The 22,781-nt window shown below is 40.3% G+C and overlaps 2 protein-coding genes across 4 annotated transcripts; one reads left to right on the top strand and one right to left on the bottom strand.

Moving 5' to 3' along the window:
- The first annotated feature begins 381 nt into the window (after positions 1 to 381).
- elof1 (elongation factor 1) lies at positions 382 to 2,791 on the top strand. 3 transcript variants are annotated; one of them, XM_032588132.1, is made up of 4 exons: positions 382 to 504; positions 1,086 to 1,208; positions 1,299 to 1,369; positions 2,183 to 2,791. In XM_032588132.1, the coding sequence occupies exons 2-4, from the start codon at positions 1,093 to 1,095 to the stop codon at positions 2,245 to 2,247; spliced, it is 252 nt and encodes an 83-aa protein (XP_032444023.1). In that variant the 5' UTR covers positions 382 to 504; positions 1,086 to 1,092; the 3' UTR covers positions 2,248 to 2,791. The 3 variants fall into 3 exon arrangements, with proteins under 3 accessions (XP_032444023.1, XP_032444021.1, XP_032444022.1); XM_032588130.1 differs by lacking the exon at positions 382 to 504 and adding an exon at positions 530 to 714; XM_032588131.1 differs by lacking the exon at positions 382 to 504 and adding an exon at positions 540 to 636.
- A 4-nt stretch (positions 2,792 to 2,795) lies between these two features.
- On the bottom strand, positions 2,796 to 16,044 carry cnn1b (calponin 1, basic, smooth muscle, b). The gene is made up of 7 exons (XM_032588129.1): positions 15,623 to 16,044; positions 7,243 to 7,364; positions 7,077 to 7,143; positions 6,841 to 6,978; positions 5,851 to 5,967; positions 5,613 to 5,759; positions 2,796 to 5,377 (listed from the first exon to the last, which is right to left on the bottom strand). The coding sequence occupies exons 1-7, from the start codon at positions 15,680 to 15,682 to the stop codon at positions 5,132 to 5,134; spliced, it is 897 nt and encodes a 298-aa protein (XP_032444020.1). The 5' UTR covers positions 15,683 to 16,044; the 3' UTR covers positions 2,796 to 5,131.
- Positions 16,045 to 22,781: the final 6,737 nt, after the last annotated feature.

Here is a 22,781-nt window from a genome sequence, read left to right as displayed (position 1 = left end):
GAGAAATCGAAAACCTAGTACTCCTAGTAAATGACAAGCTTCCCACCATATTTTATTCGTGATATTTTATTTATTTTTGCTGAATATAAAATATCGTTCTTTCAGAGTATACAACGCAATATAAATCATAGGTAGCTTAAACTAAAATGTAACCTTCGCCTTATTTTAAATAGAGAAATGCTTCATCAGAAATGTAGACATTTCTTGTATTATTTCAAGAATATATGTCCTGTTTTAAAAAAAAAATATTTAAAAAAATCTTTCCCTTTTCTGTGCAAAACGCTATTCTATTCTATTCTATTCTATTCTATTCTATTCTATTCTATTCTATGTTCCGGTAGGAGGCGGGTGTTAGAGAAGGAGCGCCACTATTGGACAGTTTGGAACCAACCAGAGCCCGCGTAATGCCTCTCCTGACCAATGGACGACGTCCTAACAGATATTGGCTACGTAACGGGTTGGTAAACGAACTCCTGAGCATCCTCTTCTGCCGTCATCATTTTGGTAAGATAACGGTAACAATAATGGTCAAATGGTGAAAAGGTAAAGCATGGAGTCAAAGGTTCGGCGCGTTTAAAGCCTGACTTTTGTCCGATTGATAAGCGCTACAAGCAAACGTCAGTTACTTGTTAGCATGTACATGCTAGCAGCTGCTAGCTACATCTTTGCATCATCTCTGTGCCGTTGTTTCTTTCTCAATCGTTCTTCACTTTGGTAAATAAATGAAGCGTTTGCAAACATTTAAAATGCCGCATTAGCCGTATGTTGGTGTAAAGAAACGTGTCGTAAACTTGGTAGGAAATATATCCAGTAATTCTGAAATAAACATAGGTTTTAGGAATGTATTTGCAAAAGTATTGATAGTGTCTGAATTTTTTAATATATATTTTATAGAGAGATAATCTGATTCAGTGTGAAGATTCTCAGGTCTTTAAAACCAAATCTTTAAAGTGTGGTGCGCCTGCCTTTATATTTGCTGGAATTTAATTTCTCTAAATAAAATGCTATGGAAGCAGTTATCACTATATCCAGTTGATGAGAACACTCATCAATTACTAACATGGCGGTGTTTGTCTCTCCTGCAGGGATACGATGGGACGCAGGAAGTCTAAGAGAAAGCCACCACCCAAAAAGAAGATGACGGGCAACCTGGACACCCAGTTCACGTGTCCGTTCTGTAACCACGAGAAGTCCTGCGACGTCAAGATGTGAGGATCCCGATGGGACTGACTTTGCTTTTTGAAATGACGCCGATTGTAAAAAAGAAAAAAAGATGTTTACAATATTTTGTGTTTCAGGGAGAGAACTCGGAACACGGGAATCATATCGTGCAGCGTGTGCTTGGAGGAGTTTCAGACTCCTATAACATGTATCCTTTTTGAATAATGAAAGGTGGTACATCTGCACACTGATATTTTAGTTGAGCATATCTTACTGAATAAAACGTGGCAATCACAGGTGTGCTGCGAAGAAAATAAAGTGCAGCACAGTTCTTCTGGAAGACTAAAGTTCATAACAAAACCAAATATTGGAGGAGCTACCTACTTAAAGCATATGTCAGTTTTTCAAATAGTTTTTCCTTATTTCAGACAAAAGCTCTATTGCAAATTTATCAACATCACAATGTCGGTGTGTGAGAATATTAATATCACAAAGGACATCTTGGGGCGCAGTTACTGTTTTCTCACAGATTCCAAGTTTTATGAACTTGCATTTTACATGTCTTTGTACGCAAATGTCACAGAGTGACCAGCTAACTTTACAGTGAGTTTTTTGGGCTGTAGTAATAATCCATTTCTGGGGAGAACATGGAGGCTCCATGCAGACAGTTTCCAGACACTGATTCCAGCCCAGAGCCTTCTCGCTGCAGGGCAACAGTGCTACCAACTGTTCAGATGCCTTATTTTATTATGTTTCATAGTGAATTGATATTTTGTTGTTGCTTTAATAGAATTTAAATTCAAAAACACTTTGATCTTAAAGTGTGCAGAGTGAAAAAGAAATGGTGTGAGTACAGTGCCCTGTGGCGCTCCTGTGCTGCTAAGCACATGTAAAACACATAAAAGTGGAAAAATACCAACCGGGATGTCAGGGTTTGAATGGAAAATGCGCCAGAAAAACACAAGTTATCTTAGAAAAATCCGCACAAACAGGATCTTCTTCCTCAGCGACTCCTCTGCAGATCTTTCTGAACCCGTGGACGTTTACAGCGACTGGATCGACGCCTGCGAAGCGGCCAATCAGTAGTGGCGTCGACACAACTCACGCCTCCGTCGGAGCCTCGCTCCGGGTTCACTTCACGTAGCCAAAGGTTGTTTTTTTTTTTTTGTTCCTCTGAAGCGTGTCGAATTCTTTTTAGTTCCACTTTTGTTGACCGAGTCCCATTCCTCTGGTCGGGTCGGAGTGACGTCCCATTGTAAATATAAACATGTTTCACGTCTGTACGTAGCCTCCATTCGTTTTGGGTAAATGTTTTATTTTTTCCTGTTTAATGGACCAAACTGTCTTGGAGATTTCCCACTGTTAAAATATTATTTTCCCCCCCCCATTTAAATAAATAATCTGCCATTTACATTTTTATTTAGATTTTCTAAAGTTCAATAATTGTGCTTTACTGTTTTTATTTTAGTTTTGTTTCCATAGGACCTGTGTCAGTGATGCACTGAAAAAAAAAAAAAAAACTTGCCAACTTTTTTATCCCGGTGGTTTGTACAATCGTCTGTGTTTTCGCGCCACTGTGATGCATTCCACACCTTCAGGTGCTGACGGTGATTAAAACAATGAAATCACAGTCGCCATTTTCAAGTGTTTTTATTGCACAAAAGTTTTTTTCATTTTTTATTTTTTTTTGTGAAAGGCGCACAGCGACCCTGGCCTCGATCCTGGAACAGAATTTTACGGTGAAACTGTTTATTTACAACGAAGCCCACATCAGTGCTGTTGTGGCGACCGGCTGAAAACATTCAGTTTAATGCACAATCAAAAAAAAACACTCTAAATTGAAATCAGTAAATACAAAAAAAAATTTATTAAAGCGGTGGCTTGATAAGTCTTGCAAGCGACACTAGATGGCGTACTTCCATTAGTCATGCTGCCAATTAATCTGAACTGCAAACTTTCTTAGTTACAGCTGATTGGATAATATATCACAGTGATGAGTGGCATCTGCAACCTTACAATAAAGTGATAATGACCATAAATATTTCTTTAGGCCTGATTTTAGTAAAGTTTCAGCAAGCAGCTTGGCCCAATTTATTTCCCCATTAGTTGCTGTTGCTGGTTCTCGGCCCTCGTCTATAAGCCAATCAGATTTGAAAATGGTGGCACGTTGTTCCCACTACCTGCTCTTCATGGTTGGCCCCATGTGTTGCAGTTGGATCTGGGGTGTGGGGGGTTTTCCTCCAGACATATCCTGATGCTGTTGTACATCCACTGGCCAATAAACCCTCCAGATTCCACAGGGAAAAGACAGTGACTGGGGAAAGTTCTAGGGTTTGGTCATCAATCACCAAGAAGTTGATTGATCTCCTATGTCTCAAGCAAAACGATGCTTCATTATTATTCATCAGACAAGAGAAACTGTTTTACGTCATTGGATATTGTTGATATATGTACAGTGGCGCCCCGGCCTAATCGAGGACCAGTATACGCAGATTTCTGTTTTCAGAAGACAACCAAATTAATCGGCTATTTGCTGATTTCTTTGCAGAGCGCATCTGAGAAACTAAATAATATAAGGTATGTATTTGAACTACTAAAAAAGGCAGTTAAATGGCGGTGCACTGATGAAGCCGACTGATTTACGTAATTTTGGGTAATCGGTAGATACGTTTGGGTCTTATTTACATCCGCAAAGGTCTAAAAATCAGCCATTTTCCCCCATTTCTCTGCAGTGAGGGTGCCACTGGAAATCCGTCCACTATGTCACATCGGCACATGCGCGCTTTACAGTAGTCACCGTACTGTTGCCAACTTAGTAACTTTGTAGCTACATTTAGAGGGGGGAAAAAAATTGCCAGACTCCTTAACGGTCGATGATCGGCCAAAATATTGCAATCAGTGCATCTTTAGTGATAAACTTTTGAGAGGAGTCTCAGTTATTTGCAGGTTTTAGTAAATTGCTAATGGTTGCGGTTTTTTAACTGTGTTTACCCGGGGGCGCCACTGTAGTGATACTAAATTATTTGTCATTGCTGGATAATTGTAGCTCGTGACATTCCACCGCCATTTTCTGCACAAAACCTCAAGTGCAAGTGAAGCAACAACAACAAAAATGCCTAAGTTAACTACAAAAGGAAACTGCTGACAAAAGCACAAAGGGTGACTTAAGTGGACTTGTGTGCAATACAAGAAACTACTGATAAATACGTTCTCCACACCTCTGACTACACAACATTACACATGTGCGTGTTCCTGTGTGAAAGCGGTGAACAGTTGTGTCTGAAAAGCGTTCCCAACGCTTCCTCGGAACCCCGAATGCCGTCAACAAACCGCACAGGTCAGCGCCGTTTGATGGCCAACGTTGCTGGATCGGCGTCTGTCGTTTTACGGATCAATCCATGGCTCCGACTTTTACTTCCCAAACTTTCCTTCCAGCCTGCGGAACTTTTAGTGTGGCTGGGGTCAAAGTTCAATAGCACCAACTTCCCGATTCTACTCCCATCAGTGTTCAAACATGTTTGGAAAGGCAACAACGAGAAGTTAAGGGTGTCAAGAGTTAAAATCTGTGAATTAAAAAAAAGCAGTAAAATGAAAAAAATAAAAACTATAAATAGCAAAGATCAATATATCTCAACTTCTTTGTGTGGCGTGGGTATTTTCTACAAACAACAATAACCACGGCAACAGAAGTCAGCCACAGCATGACCTTTTTTTTTTTGATTTGCGATGCAAGGCCAGTGTAAACAACATTTTATTTTATCTCGTGCTCATGGAAAAGCAAAATATAAAATCCTTCGCCGTAAAAACATGTTTGGAAAAAAAAAAAAAAAAAAACGATCGGGGGAACTAATGACGCCATGACGTCATTCAGAGTCTGGAGGCTTTGCTCGTCGTTGAGACAGCCGTGGACGGTTGTCTGGCGTCAAAGCAAAGGGGAGGGGCCCCCGGGGGGGGGAGGGGCGTGGCTTCTTTAGTCAGAGTACTGGTTGTAGCCGTCGAACTCGGCCTCGCTGCCGTTGTTGTAGTAGGTGTCCACGGGGTTGGCGCAGTATTTGGTGTCGTAGACCTGCCGGGGCAGGCCGTAGGTGGTCATGCCCTGCTGGGAGGCCACCTTGTTGGTGCCCATCTGCAGGGAGATGGTGGAGGTGTCGCATTTTTCCAGCTGCAGCTTCTTGTCGAAGATGTGCCGCCTGGTTCCTGGTGCCATCATGCCGGCCTGGAGGGGCGGGGAGGGCGGCAAGACAGAGAGTTAAATGAAGGGGTTTGAAAAGAAGCCTGAAAGTTATGATGCATCTACAAATAAAGGTGCAACTTAGCATTAAAAATTAGCATTAAAAATGCAGAAATGAAAATTTTCTTTATCAGAATAATCGGCTATTAAAATGAGTCTTTTTTTAACAAATGAAAATCAACAAATAGTAAAATATGGAGGTTTTTTTCCCCCCCCTCACCTGACTGGCCCCCTTGTTGGTGCCCATTTGTAGGCTGATGGTGGACTGGTCCACTGGGGTATCCATGGCGATCTTGGCATCGTAAAGATGGCGTCGCGTACCGTAGGAGGTCATGCCCTTTTGGCTGGCGAGCTTGTTGGTGCCCATCTGAAAGCGCAGAAAGACAGAAGTGTCGGCTGCGAGTTAAAACCGTGACGCGTGCAGGACGCGTTGGTAGAACCGCTTCGTCCTTCCTGACCTGCAGGCCTATGATGTTCCGTCCTTCCCTGAGCTTCTCGGGAGCAAAGTACCGCTGCTGCTTCTCGGCGTACTTGACGCCCAGATCGTACTTTGAATGGAAACCTTTGGATTTGGCCTGACGACAAGAGAGAGAAGAAACAAAGAGGAAACTTTTAAAACGTCTCAACAGTCACACAGTGTCCATATGGGGCGGAGTCAACATGCAGATCTACAAGTGCATCCAAAAAAAAATGTATATCAAAAACATTATTTCAAAAAGTTTTAATTAACTTTCCATTAAAATGCATGGATCCATAACACATAAAAAGTGATACATCTCAAGCGTTTATTTCTGTTCATTTTGAGGATTATTGCTAAAAATTAATAAAAATTTAAGAATGACTTTCTCAACAGATTAGAATATTTCATAAGCCCAATAAAGAGGGGCTTTGTTTCAGTATTCCTCTCAAGACTGTGAATTTTCCGGTTAATTATGTATCTAATTCAACCACACTTTTTCCTTCCACTTAACTTTCCATTAAAATACATGACTGCAGCTCTTTGAACAGGAAGCTTCTTTAGCGATGACCTGTGGTTTACCTTCTTTGTGGATGGCTTACATCTGGACAGCTGTGATTTTGTGCACCTTTTCCCTACATTTTTTCCCTCCACTTAACTTCCAATTAAAATATACGAATTTAGCTTTCTAAACATCCTTTTTTTTTTTTAAAGCAGTGATGACCTTCTGCTTCCTTGTGGAGGGCTTCAAAGATTACCATCTGGAAAACTAATCTTGTGCACCTTTTTTTAACCACACTTTTTCCTTCCACTCAACTTTCCATTAAAATGCATGGATGCCGTTTTTTTTTTTGTGATTACTCATGGCTAACCTGACCACAACAAGCCAAATTGTGGTTGTTTGCTCTCCATTTTACACTTTATTTAAACAACCCATTTTTTTTTATGACATTCTAATTTACTGACATTAAGATCTACTGCAGCGTCTCACCATTCCGGCCAGGGCGATGAGGGAGCACTGAACCTGCGTGTGGTTGACGTTCTCAAACAGATCGTTGGCCTCGAAGATGTCGTGCGGCTTCAGGCCGTACTCCGTGATGGCACGGACGAAATTCCCAATGTTTTCCAGCTGGGGACGCAGTCAGGACGGAGCGTGGAGTTAAAGAAAGGAAAAGTTAAAAAAAAGGGGGGAAGAAGAAGAAGTGTGTTGTGTTGCTGCTGCAGTACCTGGTGCCAGTTCTGACTGGAGTGGTTGATCTTCCTCACTGAACCTGGCTGTAGAACATTAATAAGTCTACAAATACAGAGGGAAAAAAAGAACTTTGAGTTAGAAGGAGGATATTTCCCAGTACGCTAGGAAAGTTTTGTGCCTCCAAAGCCGGCGGCGCCTCACTCGCACAACAAGACTCCGTCCTTCAGACTCTCCATGAAGCCCTCTCCGATTCGTTTGCCGGTCACGTCCTCGATCCACAGCCTCAGCTCCTCCTCCTTGTGTGGGTCGTACTTCCCAGCCAGCTGATGGAAAGAAAGCCGCAAGTCAGTACGAGACCGGAGAGTTACACTGATCGGTGCTCAGAACATTGAGATTGATTGAATTAGGCTGTTTGTTTTCTTGAGTGTATTAGTATCAACTTAATCTACCTTTTTAGACAATTTATTGGTTTTGTGTTGAAATATATTAAATTTAAGGGGTGCACCGATTGCAGTTTTCTGGCCATTCACCGATATTTAAAAAGTCTGACCTGCTAATTCAGTTTTTTTTTTTTTTTTTGAAAAGTCACTAAATATAGTGTCAAATTTGCCAAGTTAGCAATGGTGGTTTGACTTCAACTCTCACTGACCAAAGCAGGAGAAATGTTTCCATTTCCAGTGAGGAGACTCTGTAGTGTAGTGAAAAAAAAAACATATTTTCTGCTATTAGAGATTTCTTAAAAAAATTTCAAACCACTAATTAATTTTGTTGGCTTGGATTCTATGTGACAGACTGGAGGGAAAACCAGTTTTTCACAGTTTTCTGGCCGATCAACGACATTTAAAAACCGAGATCTGCAGATTCTGATTTTAGTCAAATTTGATTTGGTCTAAAAGTCACTAAATATAGTGAATAAATACAGCAAAAGTAGCTGATTTTCAGACATTTGCGGAGGTAGGGAAGATCAGTTTCACATATAAATATCGGCCAGTCTCCCAAAATGAAGTAAACCGGTGCTGATTTATCAATATACCACTAATTAAATTATCCAAAGTTACTAACCATTTAAATTCAGGATGTTGTGTTTGAACCAATAGTTTCTACCTTTATGCATTTACTTAAGAAAACCATTTCTTACTCCTCCCCCCCCAAAAAACCTGACTTGAGTGTATTTTATTAGGATTTTATGCATTACTTCAACACACACACAAAAAATGCAAAGTGGAGGGAAAATATTAAATCGCTATCAAAATTCAGCCTTATTTACCCATCAATTCAGAAATGAAATACAAATTTTTCTCTTGTAATCCTCGTTGGCTCCCTCCACTCCAGTTTCCAGGGTTCAGCTCCTAAAATAACTCTGCGTTCGCTCATTCCTCTCCTCCTAACAAACAGCAGACTTCCAGCATAAGTGGAAGTCTTACAGTGGAATAACAACAAGTGCTTTAAAAGCAAGGTGAGGTGCATGACCAGAACAGGAAGTTGAATGAAAATGAAAAAGGCCTGTGGACATTCCTGGATCCAGAACTTCTCAGCCCCCCCAACCCGGTTCTGCTCTCCATGTATTTCCATCCTGGCACAAAAGCTGCTGCGGCCCTAATACTTTGAATTCTGGTATTTGGGTTTAGGGCCGCACACACCCCTCCGATCTCTCCCCCGTGCGCGCGCACACACACACACACACACCCACACGCTAAACTGCACACGTTTCCTGAATGTTCTGCAGATAAGTCTTCTCAGTGCCGGCCATGCAGCCAACACAAACAAGTATTTCAAAGCAGCAGGGACAGCCGAGCTTCCAGTCCATCACACCAAACTTGGGAGAAACAGCTCTGCTGAACACTCCCCTCCTTTCTGACCGTCTCCTCCCTCATTGGCTTCGCTCGTATTTCTTCGTCTCACACATGCTTTCTCCTCCTCCTCCCCTTCTCTCTGTGGATTTTCCAGAATGTGGCCTTTTACAGTGAACCGACCAGCCCGGCTGCCCACATCTGACGAGCGCAGGCCGCGCCGGGCAGGTCCTGCTTCCAGGAGACGGTTTAACTCCGTCTTTTAATTAAAGGATAGTTGCATCTTTTCATAGCAGAACTCGGTAAATACAGTTGGAACGTTCCCCGACGGGCAGGCCGCTCCCTCCCCTGAAGTTTGAACATAACAGGAAATATTGGAGGATTACTAATCGAAAGATACAATTGCAATTTTGCTCTCAGACCAGCTAAAAGAAAAAAAAAAGAATATGACCTAATTTTAACTGCTGTCACATTATAATACACTGATCATAATTTGCACAGGTTGGTGATTTCCCCGTGTGAAACGCAGAAACTGACTGGAACATATGAAGTGTTTTCATTCAGAGTAACTGCCCAACAGAAAAGTTAGGCAATATGAAAATTAAATATATAAATTCATCGAAAGAAGCTTAAAAATCTGTGTCCGGGTCCAAATTTGCGTTTTTGTGAACTTAAGACTCCAAAAGAGTTTTCTACTGAACGTATAAGTGGCTCATGACCTTTTCAACAAAAAATATGGTTAACAAAGTCGCTTCATCGGCAATTGTGTAACTCTGCTAAAAACAGCTTTCTCTTTGGTAGTGTAAGTTGGCTTCTGCTGAGAACATGAAGTAAACACCTTCCCTCCATCCGTTCCTGTTGGGGACGTTCAATGACTTCTTGTTGAAGTTTTGGTCAGATAAAACTGTTCAAGTTACCTGTGACAGGTAAATATTTTAATCTACCACACAGTCTGTTGGGTAATGTTCTTAAGCACCAACATACCAAAGATATGCTGCTTTGGTACATGCTTGATGAACCCAAACAATGCCTGGTTTACCTCAAAATTGGAATATAGTTTAAGACTTAAATATAATCTTTACATTCAAAAAGCTGCTGTGGGAGGCGGTTTTCTTTTCTGGTTATGCACTTACTTGTTTTAGTCCATCACATAAAATCCCAAGAAAATATGTCAAGGTTTGTGACAAAAATGTAAAATCCTTTAAGCAGTATGAATGCTTTTGCAAAATAGTTGATGAATACAGTCAAAATAGAGAGTAGAGACAGTCTAAGAAATCTGCACATTTAAATAAATGTATTTTTTTGTATTAATTAAAAAGGTATCATTCATCTATATATTGCTTCTCGGCATTAATCTGAACATGTAGATCATATTAGTCCTGACTGAGGTTGGGGATTTATCGTATATCATTGTGAACAATTTCTTACAATTTTGATTTATTGTGGTCATAATCAATTTCAGTTATTGATGGTAAAAATAAAAAAAATAAAAACCCAAGATGGTATGATCAGAAATATTTTTTAAATTTTCTCCATGGTGCCATAAATAAATAATTGTAAATGTAAAATATGACTAAAAGAAGTTACTGTGTGCAATTCAGGGATGCAAGTCACTTTTTGAGGAAAGAATAAAGGAAGTAAAAATGAAGAAGCTCCATTCAAATTGGAATGTTTCTCCAACAACAATATTTGTTTGCAGTGACAGCCATACAATTACCAAAAAAAAAAACTTCTTTTTTTTCATAATCTTTATTGTTATTACAGTATTACTACAAAATTTTGCGATAAAAATAGTTCACATCGCCCACCCGGACTCCTAGCGTAAAGCCTAAATTCCCCAAGGTCACTTGTACTCAGGCCTTAATGGTCATATAGAATCTATATTATAGATATCATAGATGACCATCTTATTTTTAACTCTTACAGATAACATGGTTGTCAGAGTAAAACTGAACAAGATTCACCACTCCAGAATGCACGACTAAACCTTCACTCAAATATCGTCACAAAAGGCTTTAACAGGATGAGGCCATTCTGAAACGTCTCATCATAACGACCCATAAAGACCATAATATGCAACACGTAGTTATGCCACACCAAGTAAGGTAAATATCACTCTGAACCCAGAGCAAAGAGTGATTCAGCAGTGGAGATTCCCCTCCAGCCCCCACATTCTGGATCCAGTGTGGCATTTGCTACAGGATATTACTCTAAAAAAGGAATCGACAGTTTATTAGAATCTCTCAGATCTCTCTCTCTTTATCAGCCAACACCAAAACAAGTCAGACTCTTGGAAGACGTCCAGACAGCAAGTCTTTCACAGTGTTTAGCCGTTTTATCTGCTGCGTAGTGATCGCTGCAAAATACACAGAAACTCTTTTATTGGAAGGAGACAAATCAACACAGCAATACCAGATTTTTTTTCCCCCCCACAAATAAAATAACCAAGCCAAAAATAGAAAGATTAGAGCGCACCTGCAAACCTACCAGGACGTGGCAGTCCACCTAAGCAGGCCAAACTTGCCAAGTTAAAGCTCCTCAGAGGCCATAGTTGTTTTTTTCTCCCCTAATTAAAAAATACAAAATCATTTTATAGTCAATTTTTTTCCCCATTTACCTGCTCAGCAATAAATTAAGTACAGAATATTTTAATTAAAGTAGAAAATAAATTGTTGTAGATCCAATGAAGGGTTCCAGATTTTATAGGTAGTTTGTATTTTGTTGCTTTAGAAATGATGAACCTATTGCCAGCAACAAAGATGTGAACTTTCTTTGAAATATCCTTGCAGTATTTTCCACTGAGTTTAAGTTTGTATTTCAGTAAAAAAAAAAAAAAAAAAAATTCACTGGATGTTTAGGACCCTTAGCATATTAAAATGGAATCAAAAAACATAATGAAGGAAAAATACAGTTTTATACCCAACATTTTCCATTTAAGAAGACAAATTTATTATTAGAGAGCCAAATTTGTACCAGTCTCGAACTGCAGTAGAGGGGAGGCCACAAAAAATTATTCGTAGGGCCGAAATTGGCTCCAGGGCCACGCTTTGGACACCACTGGCCTAAACTATAATCACATTAGTATGTAGGATAGATCCTTTGTCCAAGCATAAATTCAATTGTTTGGACTTAAAAGAAAGTAAAATATGGTCTTGCTAAAGATTTTGTATTTTGTAAAAAGGAATTCAATGCGAAGCTTGTAGAGATGTTACTGAGAATGTGGTTCTACAACATGGTTGGATTTCCTCTGACTCATGTAAAGCACTTTGAACTGCCTTGTTGCTGAAACTATGTTATAGAAATAAGATTACCTTACAAATGACTGACTCGGGGATTTCTGAATACAAATGTCAACCAAGCTTTTTATATTTTCATCTATAAAAACTGTCTGAAACCCATGTACATTACTGCCACTACTTTGTTTTGGTTTATTACAATATATCCTAATGATACACACTGAAATTTATGTTTTATTGAATGGATGTGAATACACTGTACATCCACTGACACCATTTTCCAGATTTGCTTGTGCTTTGCTAAGATGACCGTCTGCTGGCTGGGCTTTTCTTACCTCCTGTGTTCTGTCAGAACACTGTTTTGTCATCCTTGACTCTGATGTAAACTGTTTAGAGAGGGACAGTTTCTCAAATTCCCAGCCAGAGCCTGGCCACTCCTTAAAAGGCCATCAGATGGTTCTGATGTGCCCGTCACTCTTTTCAGTTGCATCTCTAATCTTGATGTCATCCCACAGGAACGTAAGCATCACTCTCGGAGCCCATTAATGCCAAACTAAATTGCTGATTCCATTTTAATTCTCAATTACAACTCATTCTGCAGAATGGGACACGGACAGCTGAAAAATAACAGATGGTTTGGTGCTGAATGGATGTACTGAAAGGAATCTGAGCTCGACATGTGACAGCAGAGAGAAATTAAAGCAGCGTTGAGTGATGGAGCTATTGGGAGGGAAGACACATCCCTCCAGAACGATGGCGACGACGACAATGATGATGATCTGCATGTTGGAACAGCTATAAGCTGGCTTTCTCTACCATCCTAAATGCAGGCCAATACCACAGCGTATTGCAAGCAGAGATCCATTTTCGCTTGAGAATTTTTACTTTATTTCTGTCTCTGGCTCTTCAATCCCGGACAAGCCCCCAAATTGTTACATTTGCATAAAAAGTCGGCATTACTAACAAGAAAAGTTACTTTATAGAACTATTCAAAGAAAAAAGCAAACGCCATTCATAAAAAAATAATAACCCCTCAATAGATTAATATTCCCATTAGAAATCATAGCAAGATTAAAGTTTGGTAGTTTTGTACCAATCTTTTTCCTCTCTCCGAAAGAAGTCAGTTTATTCCAACTAGAGTGGCATTAGACATCTTCAAGAGCATTTATAGCCACAAATCAGAAAAATACTTGATTATTAAGGCCGATATGCAATGATTTTCGTAAACGGGTATGAAATGACTTGATTAGCAATACAAAAAGGGAAATAGTAGCAGACAAAAGGATTCTATGAAATGACAAAGGAGCAAAGTGACCTGGAATCAAAACGCCTGATCAGAATTTCCAAGGCGACAACTTTCCCCACCAAAGATAAGCACTGTGCCAAATGACCAGCTGGCTAAGCACCGCAGCATCCAAAATACATAATGATTAGGGCCAAGACTTTAACCTGTTCATTTCCTCAACGCTAGTTTCAGCACCCACAGTTCAAGTTCTAAAGCAGTATTTTTTCAAAGACGTTACATGAATGATCAGGGGTTCCTGAAAGGCTTTAAAAAATGGATCGCTATAACAGCGCTATGCACCAATCTGATGGTGGAATATCAGATCAAAAGACAAAGATATATTTGCTATTGAGCTCACGTCTTTTCAAACATCAGCAAAAGGGTTTTAGAATTGACAATGTTGCTTATTTTGTCTATATATGGGTTTTGATTAAAATGGGAATAATTACAGACACTTAAAGCATTTTGAATGAGTCCCATTCTGGGAAAAATCAAAAATTAATTGCTGCCACACACACACACACACACTACCATCTCTATTCTTCAGGAGTTCAGACCCAGTAATTCATGTGGGATATTTACAATGTTTTGTCTCAGGAACATCACTATAGCCAGTTATTAAACTGCCGTTTTCTTCTTCAGTCCAAGTTTGGATGAACTCAATTTACTAGAATTAATAGAAGCCACTTTACAGCCAATTTAAGCCTTCACGTTATAAAATTTGGCCTGAACCCCCCATGTCATTACAGCTATATCAAAGCACAGAGCGAAATAATCAACAATCAGTAGGAAAAAGAAAAACTGCAGAAGAGAAGATGGAATCTGGTCAGGGACGCTGACAGCAACACAACCAGCCGCAGGAATCTCTAATTAAGAGTAGCTGTGTTCTTTAAGTGACAATAATCTTCTTTATCCTCCATATGTAGAGGCTAAGCAGCAGATTTTAGAGACCAAAGTCTTCCCTCTCAGATAAGACATCTAGATCTGTCTAGAAATACCTCAAAATCTTGAGAGAGAGTTATGGTCCGATGAAAACAGAAGCACAAAAACAGCATTAAGGAAAAGAAAGATGGCGGCGGCACCACAGTTCATATGGGGCTCGGGTTGGTGAACATTCAGGTGGTACAAAGCTGAACATAAAGAGGGGAGTTCCTTTCTCACCGTCGCCATGACTACAAGTAAACAGCAGAAGCCTTTAGGAAAGCAAAAGTAAGAGTTCATCTGAGAGACTCGGCGACGTTTAGCAGGGTGGAGTGAGAAACAGGATCGAGCCAAGATGTGAAATGCTGTTCAACAAAGTGTAGTTTGTGCAAAATATAAAAGCAGGTTATTGCATTTTTTTTAATCTTTGCCCTTATTTGGAAAAAAAAAAAAGACTTATTACAAGAGATAGCTTTTACAATTTGTGAGGATCATATATATATATATATATATATATATATATATATATATTTAATCCCAAAGTCAGAACTACACAAATGGAACATTGTATTTCTGTTATTGAATAGTCTAAAGCAGGGCTGTCAAACTCCAGTCCTCCAGGGCCACTGTCCTGCAGCTTTTAGATGTGCCACAGGTACAAACCACTGGAATGAAATGGCTTCATGACCTCCTCTTTGTGTAGATCAGTTCTCCAGAGCCTTAATGACCTAATTATTCTGTTCAGGTGGCGCAGAGGCACAACTAAAAGTTGCAGGACTGTGGCCCTCAAGGACTGGAGTTTGACACCTGTGGTCTAAAGAAACCAAAGAGAGTAGATCTTTTTTTATTTATTTATTTTACTTTTAGGAGAAAATAATTCAGTACTCTATCAAAGTATAATGAAGTAAATTGACTCAGTAAGGGGCTTTATCATTACAAATATATTTGCCGTCATTATTATTATGTGTTGCCTGTTTTGTGTTTAAAAATATGGATGGTTGATTGATGCTAGTTGCTTGTAGCTTGCTGACCTTTGAGAGAAGGGGTAGATATGTGACATGGTCATATTAAACAATAAATGAATTAAAAAATCAACTTTTTTTTTTACATAAATTGTACAGAGAAGCCCAGTCTTCTCTGTATAAAGCATCATCCATCACATTTCCATTCTTAAACAAGCCAACCCTTCCACTTTACATCGCAATGTCTCATTTTTCTTCTTTGCCAAAGGCTTTAATACATCATAACAGGAAACCATATGAGCACGAGCCCACGGTGTGCATGAATCCTGAGGACACGTCTGGTCCAGTCCACGCGCCATCCCGTGAACGCTTTTCACAACAACATACCTTACTCTTGACCTCAGCAGAAAGTCCAAACGCCGGGCCGCTCCTGAAATGTGTTGTCATCCTGCAGTTTGTGTCTGTCAGCAGATGGAGCCGAGGGAAGAAAAGGAAGAAAAAGAAGAAGGAGGGGGGAAAAAATGGAGGAAACAGGTTGCGGCGCTCTGTCCGAGTGCAGGGACACGCAGCACGGAAGTCCTCAGGAAACCCGGAGGAGTTGTGTTGTATGAATAAACAGGCTGCGTGTTAATTAGCCGCGGTACCGACCAGCTGCGGAGGCTTTCTGACAACCTTCCGACTCTTTACGGAATCTTTTTAAAACGCTTCCCATGTGTGTGCTCTCTGATTGGCTGCAGCCGCTGTCCAATCCGGACGGAACCTCTCCGTCAAAGGGGGAGTGATGTCATCGCTCGGATATTGTTTTTTTTTTCTTCTTCTTCTTCTTCTTCTTCTTTTTGAATCAGTGTCACATTTTCCACCTTCAGCCCAGGCAGGGGTGAGTTCTGCCCGGGTGTTCGGCTGGAATGTTCTGTTATCACTCAGAGCTTCAAAAACACTTACTCTGTGTTATTTTAGAAATATTAGATGTCATGGTTCATGAAATCGTAACGTGGACATCTCTTTTAAAGCCATTTTATTGACTAGAGGGGGAAAAGCTATCGGAACAACCAAGAACCAGTTTGAAAAGTCATTTCCCCGTAAATCTAATAACTCGGGGCGGAGCAATACCGGTAAATCGGCGGGCCGATAAATCAGCACAGACGTCTTTATTTGCAATTTTTCTTTTTCATTTGCAGTTATTTGTTTGTTTGTTTTTCTGCTCATTTTTCAATATAATTTTCGCTGTTATTGAACATCTGTTTTTCTGCGCTGACATACTGTATTTTCTAGTCTGCTAAAGACACACTATGTCCATTCTGGGAAAAAAACCCAAAAAAACTCATCAATTGTACATATATGATGATGATTACGATATTTCTAGTCTAATAACTGCACAGTATTTTATTATTATTGTTGTTATTCTTTTTTTTTTTTTTACACTTTTGAAACTTTTTTGTATGAAATTATACACCTGGCAGGAGATCATCAGGATATTTTCAGGCAAATTTGAAGGTTTTAATTTTTTTATTTTTTTAATAAATCAACAGTGACTTTGGACGTGGAACTCTTCCATCTGTGCCTTTTTCTGACTTTTTTTCTCAGAATTCTGAGTGAGAATAAGTGAGGGTTTTTTTTGTGTGTGCGTCTTTTTTCAGTTGCCCTAGTCCTCTTCCATGTGGCTCCTCCATTTGGCCCTTAAAGAACTACTTTTAACTCTTCGGGGTCTGATAAATCAACGAGCTTCTAGGCATTTTGAAGATAGATATTGTTCTGTAGATGAGCTCTCAGTTGAATCCAGAAACACACGGTGGTGTGTGTCCGGCGCTGTGGCGCCGGTGGCAGCGTGTCCGACATGTGCTCGACTGTGCATGAAAGCCACTGCAGAATGCCTGAGGTCACGCTGGGAACAATGAGGTAGTTCTCCTCTTTTATCCCACTGCGTCCTCCCCTCCTCCCCCCCCCGTCCCCTCCACGGACCAGGACGGGCAGAGGAATGCAGCGGGATCCCGGGGAGCCGGGGACGCTGCTCCACGGACAGCATGATTCATCCACTGACCTTTCTTTGGCTCAAGTCTGTGTGTCTGTGTGTCACGGCCATGTTGGGCTTATTGTCAGAGACTGAAAACCTCCTGGCTGGATGAAGGAGGGAAGAAAAGGGAGTCATTTCTGTGTCCACTGTGCTGCAGGTGGATATATTCTGTTATGCTGCAGCAAGGCAGGCGGTTTTATTCATTTGTACACAAACAGCTGAAAATAGTTGGTGCAGAGCAATGTTCTGCCTGATCGACTCCCACTGACCAGAACAGTGGGAACGTCTCCACTTCCTGACACATTTCAAGCGCTGGAGGAGAGTGAAAACGTAAGGTGACGGTAGAACGAAAACATGACGCGGGAACACGTTTTCTGCAAAAATTCACGAGATCATTCTCAAACGTTCTCAAACCAAAGTTGACGTTAGTTCTTGCAAATTGTTGGGTTGGATTCTGTGTGACAGACTGAATGGAAATAAACAGCTTTTCAAAGTTAAAAGAAGAAACACTGAAAATTGTAAAAGGGACGTTGTAGAGAGAAAATCATCTACAGAGTGAATTTGTAGAATTTAAAAAAAAAAGAAAAGATATTTTGGGATAAATAAAAGAAAATCTAGAAAAATATGGATTTTTTTTTGAGTTTGAAAAGTCAAAACATTTTTAGAAAACAAATCCTGAAATTTTGAGATTCATTTCAGAAACTTTCCAGAAAAAATCGTGGAGATTTCTGAGTTTCCAAAAATCCCAGAAATTTTGAGATTGAGTTTTTTTTTATAGTGAATTTCTGAGATTAATCTTAAAATTTCAGCGGTTTTTCCAAACTTTCGACTTTTCATGCGCAGAAATTTTCTACTTTTTTTTGAAAATTCCTCAGATTAATCTCAAAAGTTTTTGGACATACATTTACTAGCCTTCATTTTGTATTTTATACGATGTTACAGGTTTCTGTGCACCGACTGCAGTTTTCTGATCGATCAAAGATCTTTAAAAAAAAACCCGTAAAGACCGCACAAAATCACTCAGAGGTCCTCTAAAGGCCCACTCGCCACACATTGAGTGCTTAGAGAACTAAAACAGAAAAATGTCTCAGTTACCAGGTGATAAAAGTTCATAATTTTTGCTAGAAGCTGCGATTTCTCATGAAATCTCTGAAGTTTGAGTTTTCTCATTGTGATTAAACACAAAGTCCAAAGATTTAGACAAATTATCTTTAAATGTGACAAGTTTTAGAGCTGGTGGGATACAAAGAAAGATGCACTGAACTCTGACCAGTTCGTCTCATCCACTAAAGCGAACAGTGGTTGGAAGCTTTAATGCTCAGGAAAACCGTACGAACCTCAAGCTATAGAAATCAGGCTAATAATAAACTGAGGCCCGGTAAATGATTGGTGGCTTGATGAGGAAGTAAATAAATGTGTCCGACACAATCTGCTAGCTGCAGTCCGCCCACCCTGGTCAGACAAAGCAAGTCGGCAACGGACAAGTGAGCCACTGTTCTCACCGCCCTGGCGGAGCGAATCCTAAATTTGGAATGTGTTTGTGTTTGCACCTTCGTGTTAAATGTACAATGGACTGATGCAGTAAGCGGTCAGGATAGGAAAAAATAAAGAAGCAGAAGGTTTGCTGACGCTTCCTGTAGAAAGTACGCCTGGTTATGTGCTTCTGTGTTGAGCAGAAAGCTTTGATTTACTGAACCGCCATGAGTTTGTTGTTTGGAATCACTGTTAGCATCATTGCTAGCATTGACTTTGAGGACTTTCTTTCTTTCTTTGTGTGTGTGTTCACTTTTCATAGAAAGTACTCTCATTGTGGTTTAGTTGTTAACATTGTTGACTGGCCCTTAGGGCCTTTCTGCCTGTTTTCTGGTGAATTTGTGGGTTTTCTTCTCTTTTTCTGGACTGAACCGCCAACGGCTTTTATTGCCGCCATTATTATTCCTCCTGCTTCTGTGCTCAGCTGTCCGTCTTTCTTGGATGGAGCTACTGCCGGCGTTCATTTGTCGCGTTGCTAGTAAGTTATTACACATTACAGTACAGAAAATAACATAAAAGCTATATGTGATAAAACTCTCGCAGTCAGGCTCATTTCTGCTGCTTCACATTCTCTCTCACACACACACAGTCCAAGCGAGGGTCTTGTAAACATCTCGCAGAGAGAAGAAGCACACACACATGGAATTTGGACACTTTATTTGGGCATTATGGGGGAATAGAGCGGGCTCGGCTAACCGCGCTCAAGAGGTAAACGTCTTGCGAAACAGGAATCCCTCACTGTAAAAATAACAAGACTACAGTCAGATATTCACGCCGATTCCGCGTCATCTGACACCCGAAAGGATTCGGACGGAGTCGGGAAGACGTTCTCCCACTGCACAGCGTCAAGTCCGAGCGAACATGCCAAGCTTTTATCACCCGGGAGGATCTTCTCGTAAATCACAAAGCGCTTCGTTGGGATTCAGTGAGACAGGGCGAGAAAAGGAAGCAAGGCGGAAGGAAAAGGACGCGTTATTCCTTGCGAAACTGCTCCAGCTGCGTCAGATTGGATAGAGAGTTTATGTGAACATCAACGTTTACCCTCCTGCCACAGATTTTCAAAAGGTTAACGGACTGATTGATTGATTGATTGATTTTTAATTAAATGGGAACGCACAATGTTGTTGCAGATTTAGCGAAATGCTAACTTCCACCTGTAGTCTCACGATATCCCATGATGCAGTGCGTTCTTGTAAAATCACATTCATGTAATTTATTTGAATCCTTAATTGAGGTCTGTGGCACTGAGAAGCACCGATGCCTGATTCTCAAGTAGTTTGAATCGATTTCACACAAAATGTTAAGCACGTGTACGAACGGTGTTTTGTTAACTAGTTGCGGAATTTTTTCTGTTAAATAAATGTAAACAGAATACCTTCATTTAACACAATAACATCAGTTCCATTTTTATAAATGTATTTTGGTATACATGACTTATTTGATATTTAGAGATTTTATTAAGGCCATTAAAATTATTAATATAGTGACACTTACTAAACCTCAAAGACTTTTAGAGTGCCGAAAACAAACAAACTATTTTTATACATAAAAATAAGGAATACGGTAAAAACAAAAACTATATATATACACATATATATATATATACAGTATATATAGTCATAAAAACCTAATGTTTGGGCTTTGACTAGGCCGTTCAAATGGCATATGCGTTCATCTAAACCATTACAATGTAGCCATTTTAAAACCTTTAACAGCTTTCCTCGCAGGATTCTCCTGTTTCCATCTTCATTGAAGAGAAGAATCCCCACAGCATGATACTGCCACCGCCGGTTTTTCCAATACGGGAATAGCGCGTTCCGGGTGACGAGCCGGGTTAGTTCTGCACGTCGACCAAAGAGTTCAAATCAGGTACAGACCGGGTGAACTTTACTTAAAAAGAAAAAGAAAAAAAGGCCAACTACAAATCTGCTCCACACTTTTCAGATTTCGATTTGTTAAAAGCGTCGACAGGCTTTTCCTTCACACTTCTCCATCATTCATCGCTTTATGTTGGCGTATTATGTAACATACAAGTAGAATACATAAAAGTTTGTGGTTGTGATGTAGTTTGAAAAAGTGGAAGTGACTAAATTACTTTTGCAAAGCTTATAGAGCTTAAGAGATCATAAGCTGTTCCCAGATCAGATCTTTGTATATATATATATGTCCTTATCTATATACATATATAAAATTCCTATCTTAGATTTAGATTGAATACAAAGATCTTTTATTACAGCAGGATGACTCGTTTGAGGGCGTAAAGGATTGAAAATGACATGAATAAAGAGGGGAAGGGGAACGGTTCGCTCTGAGGAACGCCGAGGTGCATTTCTGCTGAGAGCCAGTCTTCCCTCTAACTCTGGCTATTTATGGTAGGAGGCCTCTCAGCCCGGAGCAACTCAGCAGAGTTCTGAGTTCATGGCGTCATCATTCCAACTTGTAGCTACAGAACGACGGGAAGCTTCAAACAAGCCTGGGTTTGGTCAGTTCAGCTGCGCTACAACCACACACTTCAGGGTGTTTTGTTGGGATTTATTAATGTAAGAGACAAACACAAAGTAGGACGTGACTGTGAAGTTGTTTAAAAGGGTTTTGTGGCGGGTTAGCCCCCTTCACTTTAAGACCCCAACTTAAAATCCAATACAAACAATTGCCTTTAGTTGTGACTTAAGAGGTAAATAACTAACCCTAACCTGCAAAATAGTCGTTTGCCAGGGCAATAATCAGCCGTACACCCTAGACAAATTGACAAGTGTGCAACAGTCTTACTTTTGCCCCTAACAGCGCACTATAACGCTTCCTTGTCTCAGCCACCGGAGACAAGGAAGAAGCCACAGGTGGACGATAGTTTGTCCATTGCAGAGCGACAAGAAAGACAATGTTGTTCAGTTTTGAGAGACCAATTAACCTAACAGTCACGTTTTTAGACTGTGGGAGGAAGCTGGACTACCTGGAGAGAACCAAAACAGGGACAACATGCAAACACCAAGCTGGGATTCAAACCCAGGACCTACTTGGTGAGAGACTTCTTGCTGTTCCATGAACATAAAAACCTGATAAAATCAGAGGCGCCCAAAATAGCCCTGAAAAAAATGACATGACAATCATGTTCATGGCATAGAGAGACATACGGTTATGTAAATGCAAAACCCAAAGAATAAATACATATAAAAGTAAAACTTATATATCCACATAAAATTACATATATTTTTTAAAAGTTGCTCCCTCCTTCTAGTGGCCTTACCAAACGTTTCTGGGGGCGCCACTGAATGAAATGCGAGTTTACATAAAAATAGCCTATTTGCTTCTATTTACTGTCACAGCTGGATGTGAAACTGTTTAAAGCTCAGTTTGGGTTAAAAGTGCTGACTCATCGTCATATCTCTGAGTTGTGCTCCTGAAGGCTCGCTCATCTGTGTCACGAGGTATTAGGCGACATTAAGCTAACAAGCTAGCTTTAAAAACCTATTAAAGACTAGCTGCTACCTTGTTAAATGGACCCCGGTTTAAAGCTCCTGCAGAGCCTGGAATGTTGACTCTTTTTTTCCCTCTCATATCTATTTGTGTTTCTTCTAAGTCTGGGGAAAAGTCTTGAGCATGAATTCCTCCTGAAATAGACATATTTCTATAATCTGCTTATTTTTACACCGCACTCACCGACTCGTGATTAGCGTGAAACATTAGACCTCTTAAAGAGGAGACTTGACGTTAGCGCTCATGAATTCGTGTCACTGCGGCCACAAAGTAAACATGACGTCTGCTGTGTACGAGCACGAGCACACGGTATTGTGTGTGTGTGTGTGTCGCGTGCCGATGCGGGTGACGATGGACGGTATTTACCGTAATGTACAGGTGTTGCCCCGCAGCCCTACTGAACACGTAGGTGATGATTTGGAGCGGATGGAGGCTGTGCTGCTGTAGTAGCTGGAGGAAACCTTCATTGAGTCTCTGCTATGTGACCATGTTTGGTAAAGCTCTTCAGGAGCGGGGCTCTGAGCAAGC

The sequence above is a fragment of the Xiphophorus hellerii genome, chromosome 16 (assembly GCF_003331165.1).
Source record: "Xiphophorus hellerii strain 12219 chromosome 16, Xiphophorus_hellerii-4.1, whole genome shotgun sequence".
NCBI classification, from domain to species: Eukaryota; Metazoa; Chordata; class Actinopteri; order Cyprinodontiformes; family Poeciliidae; genus Xiphophorus; species Xiphophorus hellerii.
The sequence above is the reverse complement of the archived record's forward strand: the minus strand, read 5'-3'. Positions and strand labels throughout refer to the sequence as shown.

Coding starts and splice junctions, on each gene's coding strand:
- cnn1b (XM_032588129.1), bottom strand. CDS start 15,682: ATGACAACACATTTCAGGAGCGGCCCGGCGTTTGGACTTTCTGCTGAG. Junction 7,365..15,622: donor CTGCTGAGGTCAAGAGTAAG/GTATGTTGTTGT, acceptor TCTTTCCATCAG/CTGGCTGGGAAGTACGACCC. Junction 6,979..7,076: donor CCAGTCAGAACTGGCACCAG/GTACTGCAGCAG, acceptor CTGCGTCCCCAG/CTGGAAAACATTGGGAATTT.
- elof1 (XM_032588130.1), top strand. CDS start 635: ATGTACATGCTAGCAGCTGCTAGCTACATCTTTGCATCATCTCTGTGC. Junction 715..1,085: donor CTCAATCGTTCTTCACTTTG/GTAAATAAATGA, acceptor TCTCTCCTGCAG/GGATACGATGGGACGCAGGA. Junction 1,209..1,298: donor AAGTCCTGCGACGTCAAGAT/GTGAGGATCCCG, acceptor TTTGTGTTTCAG/GGAGAGAACTCGGAACACGG.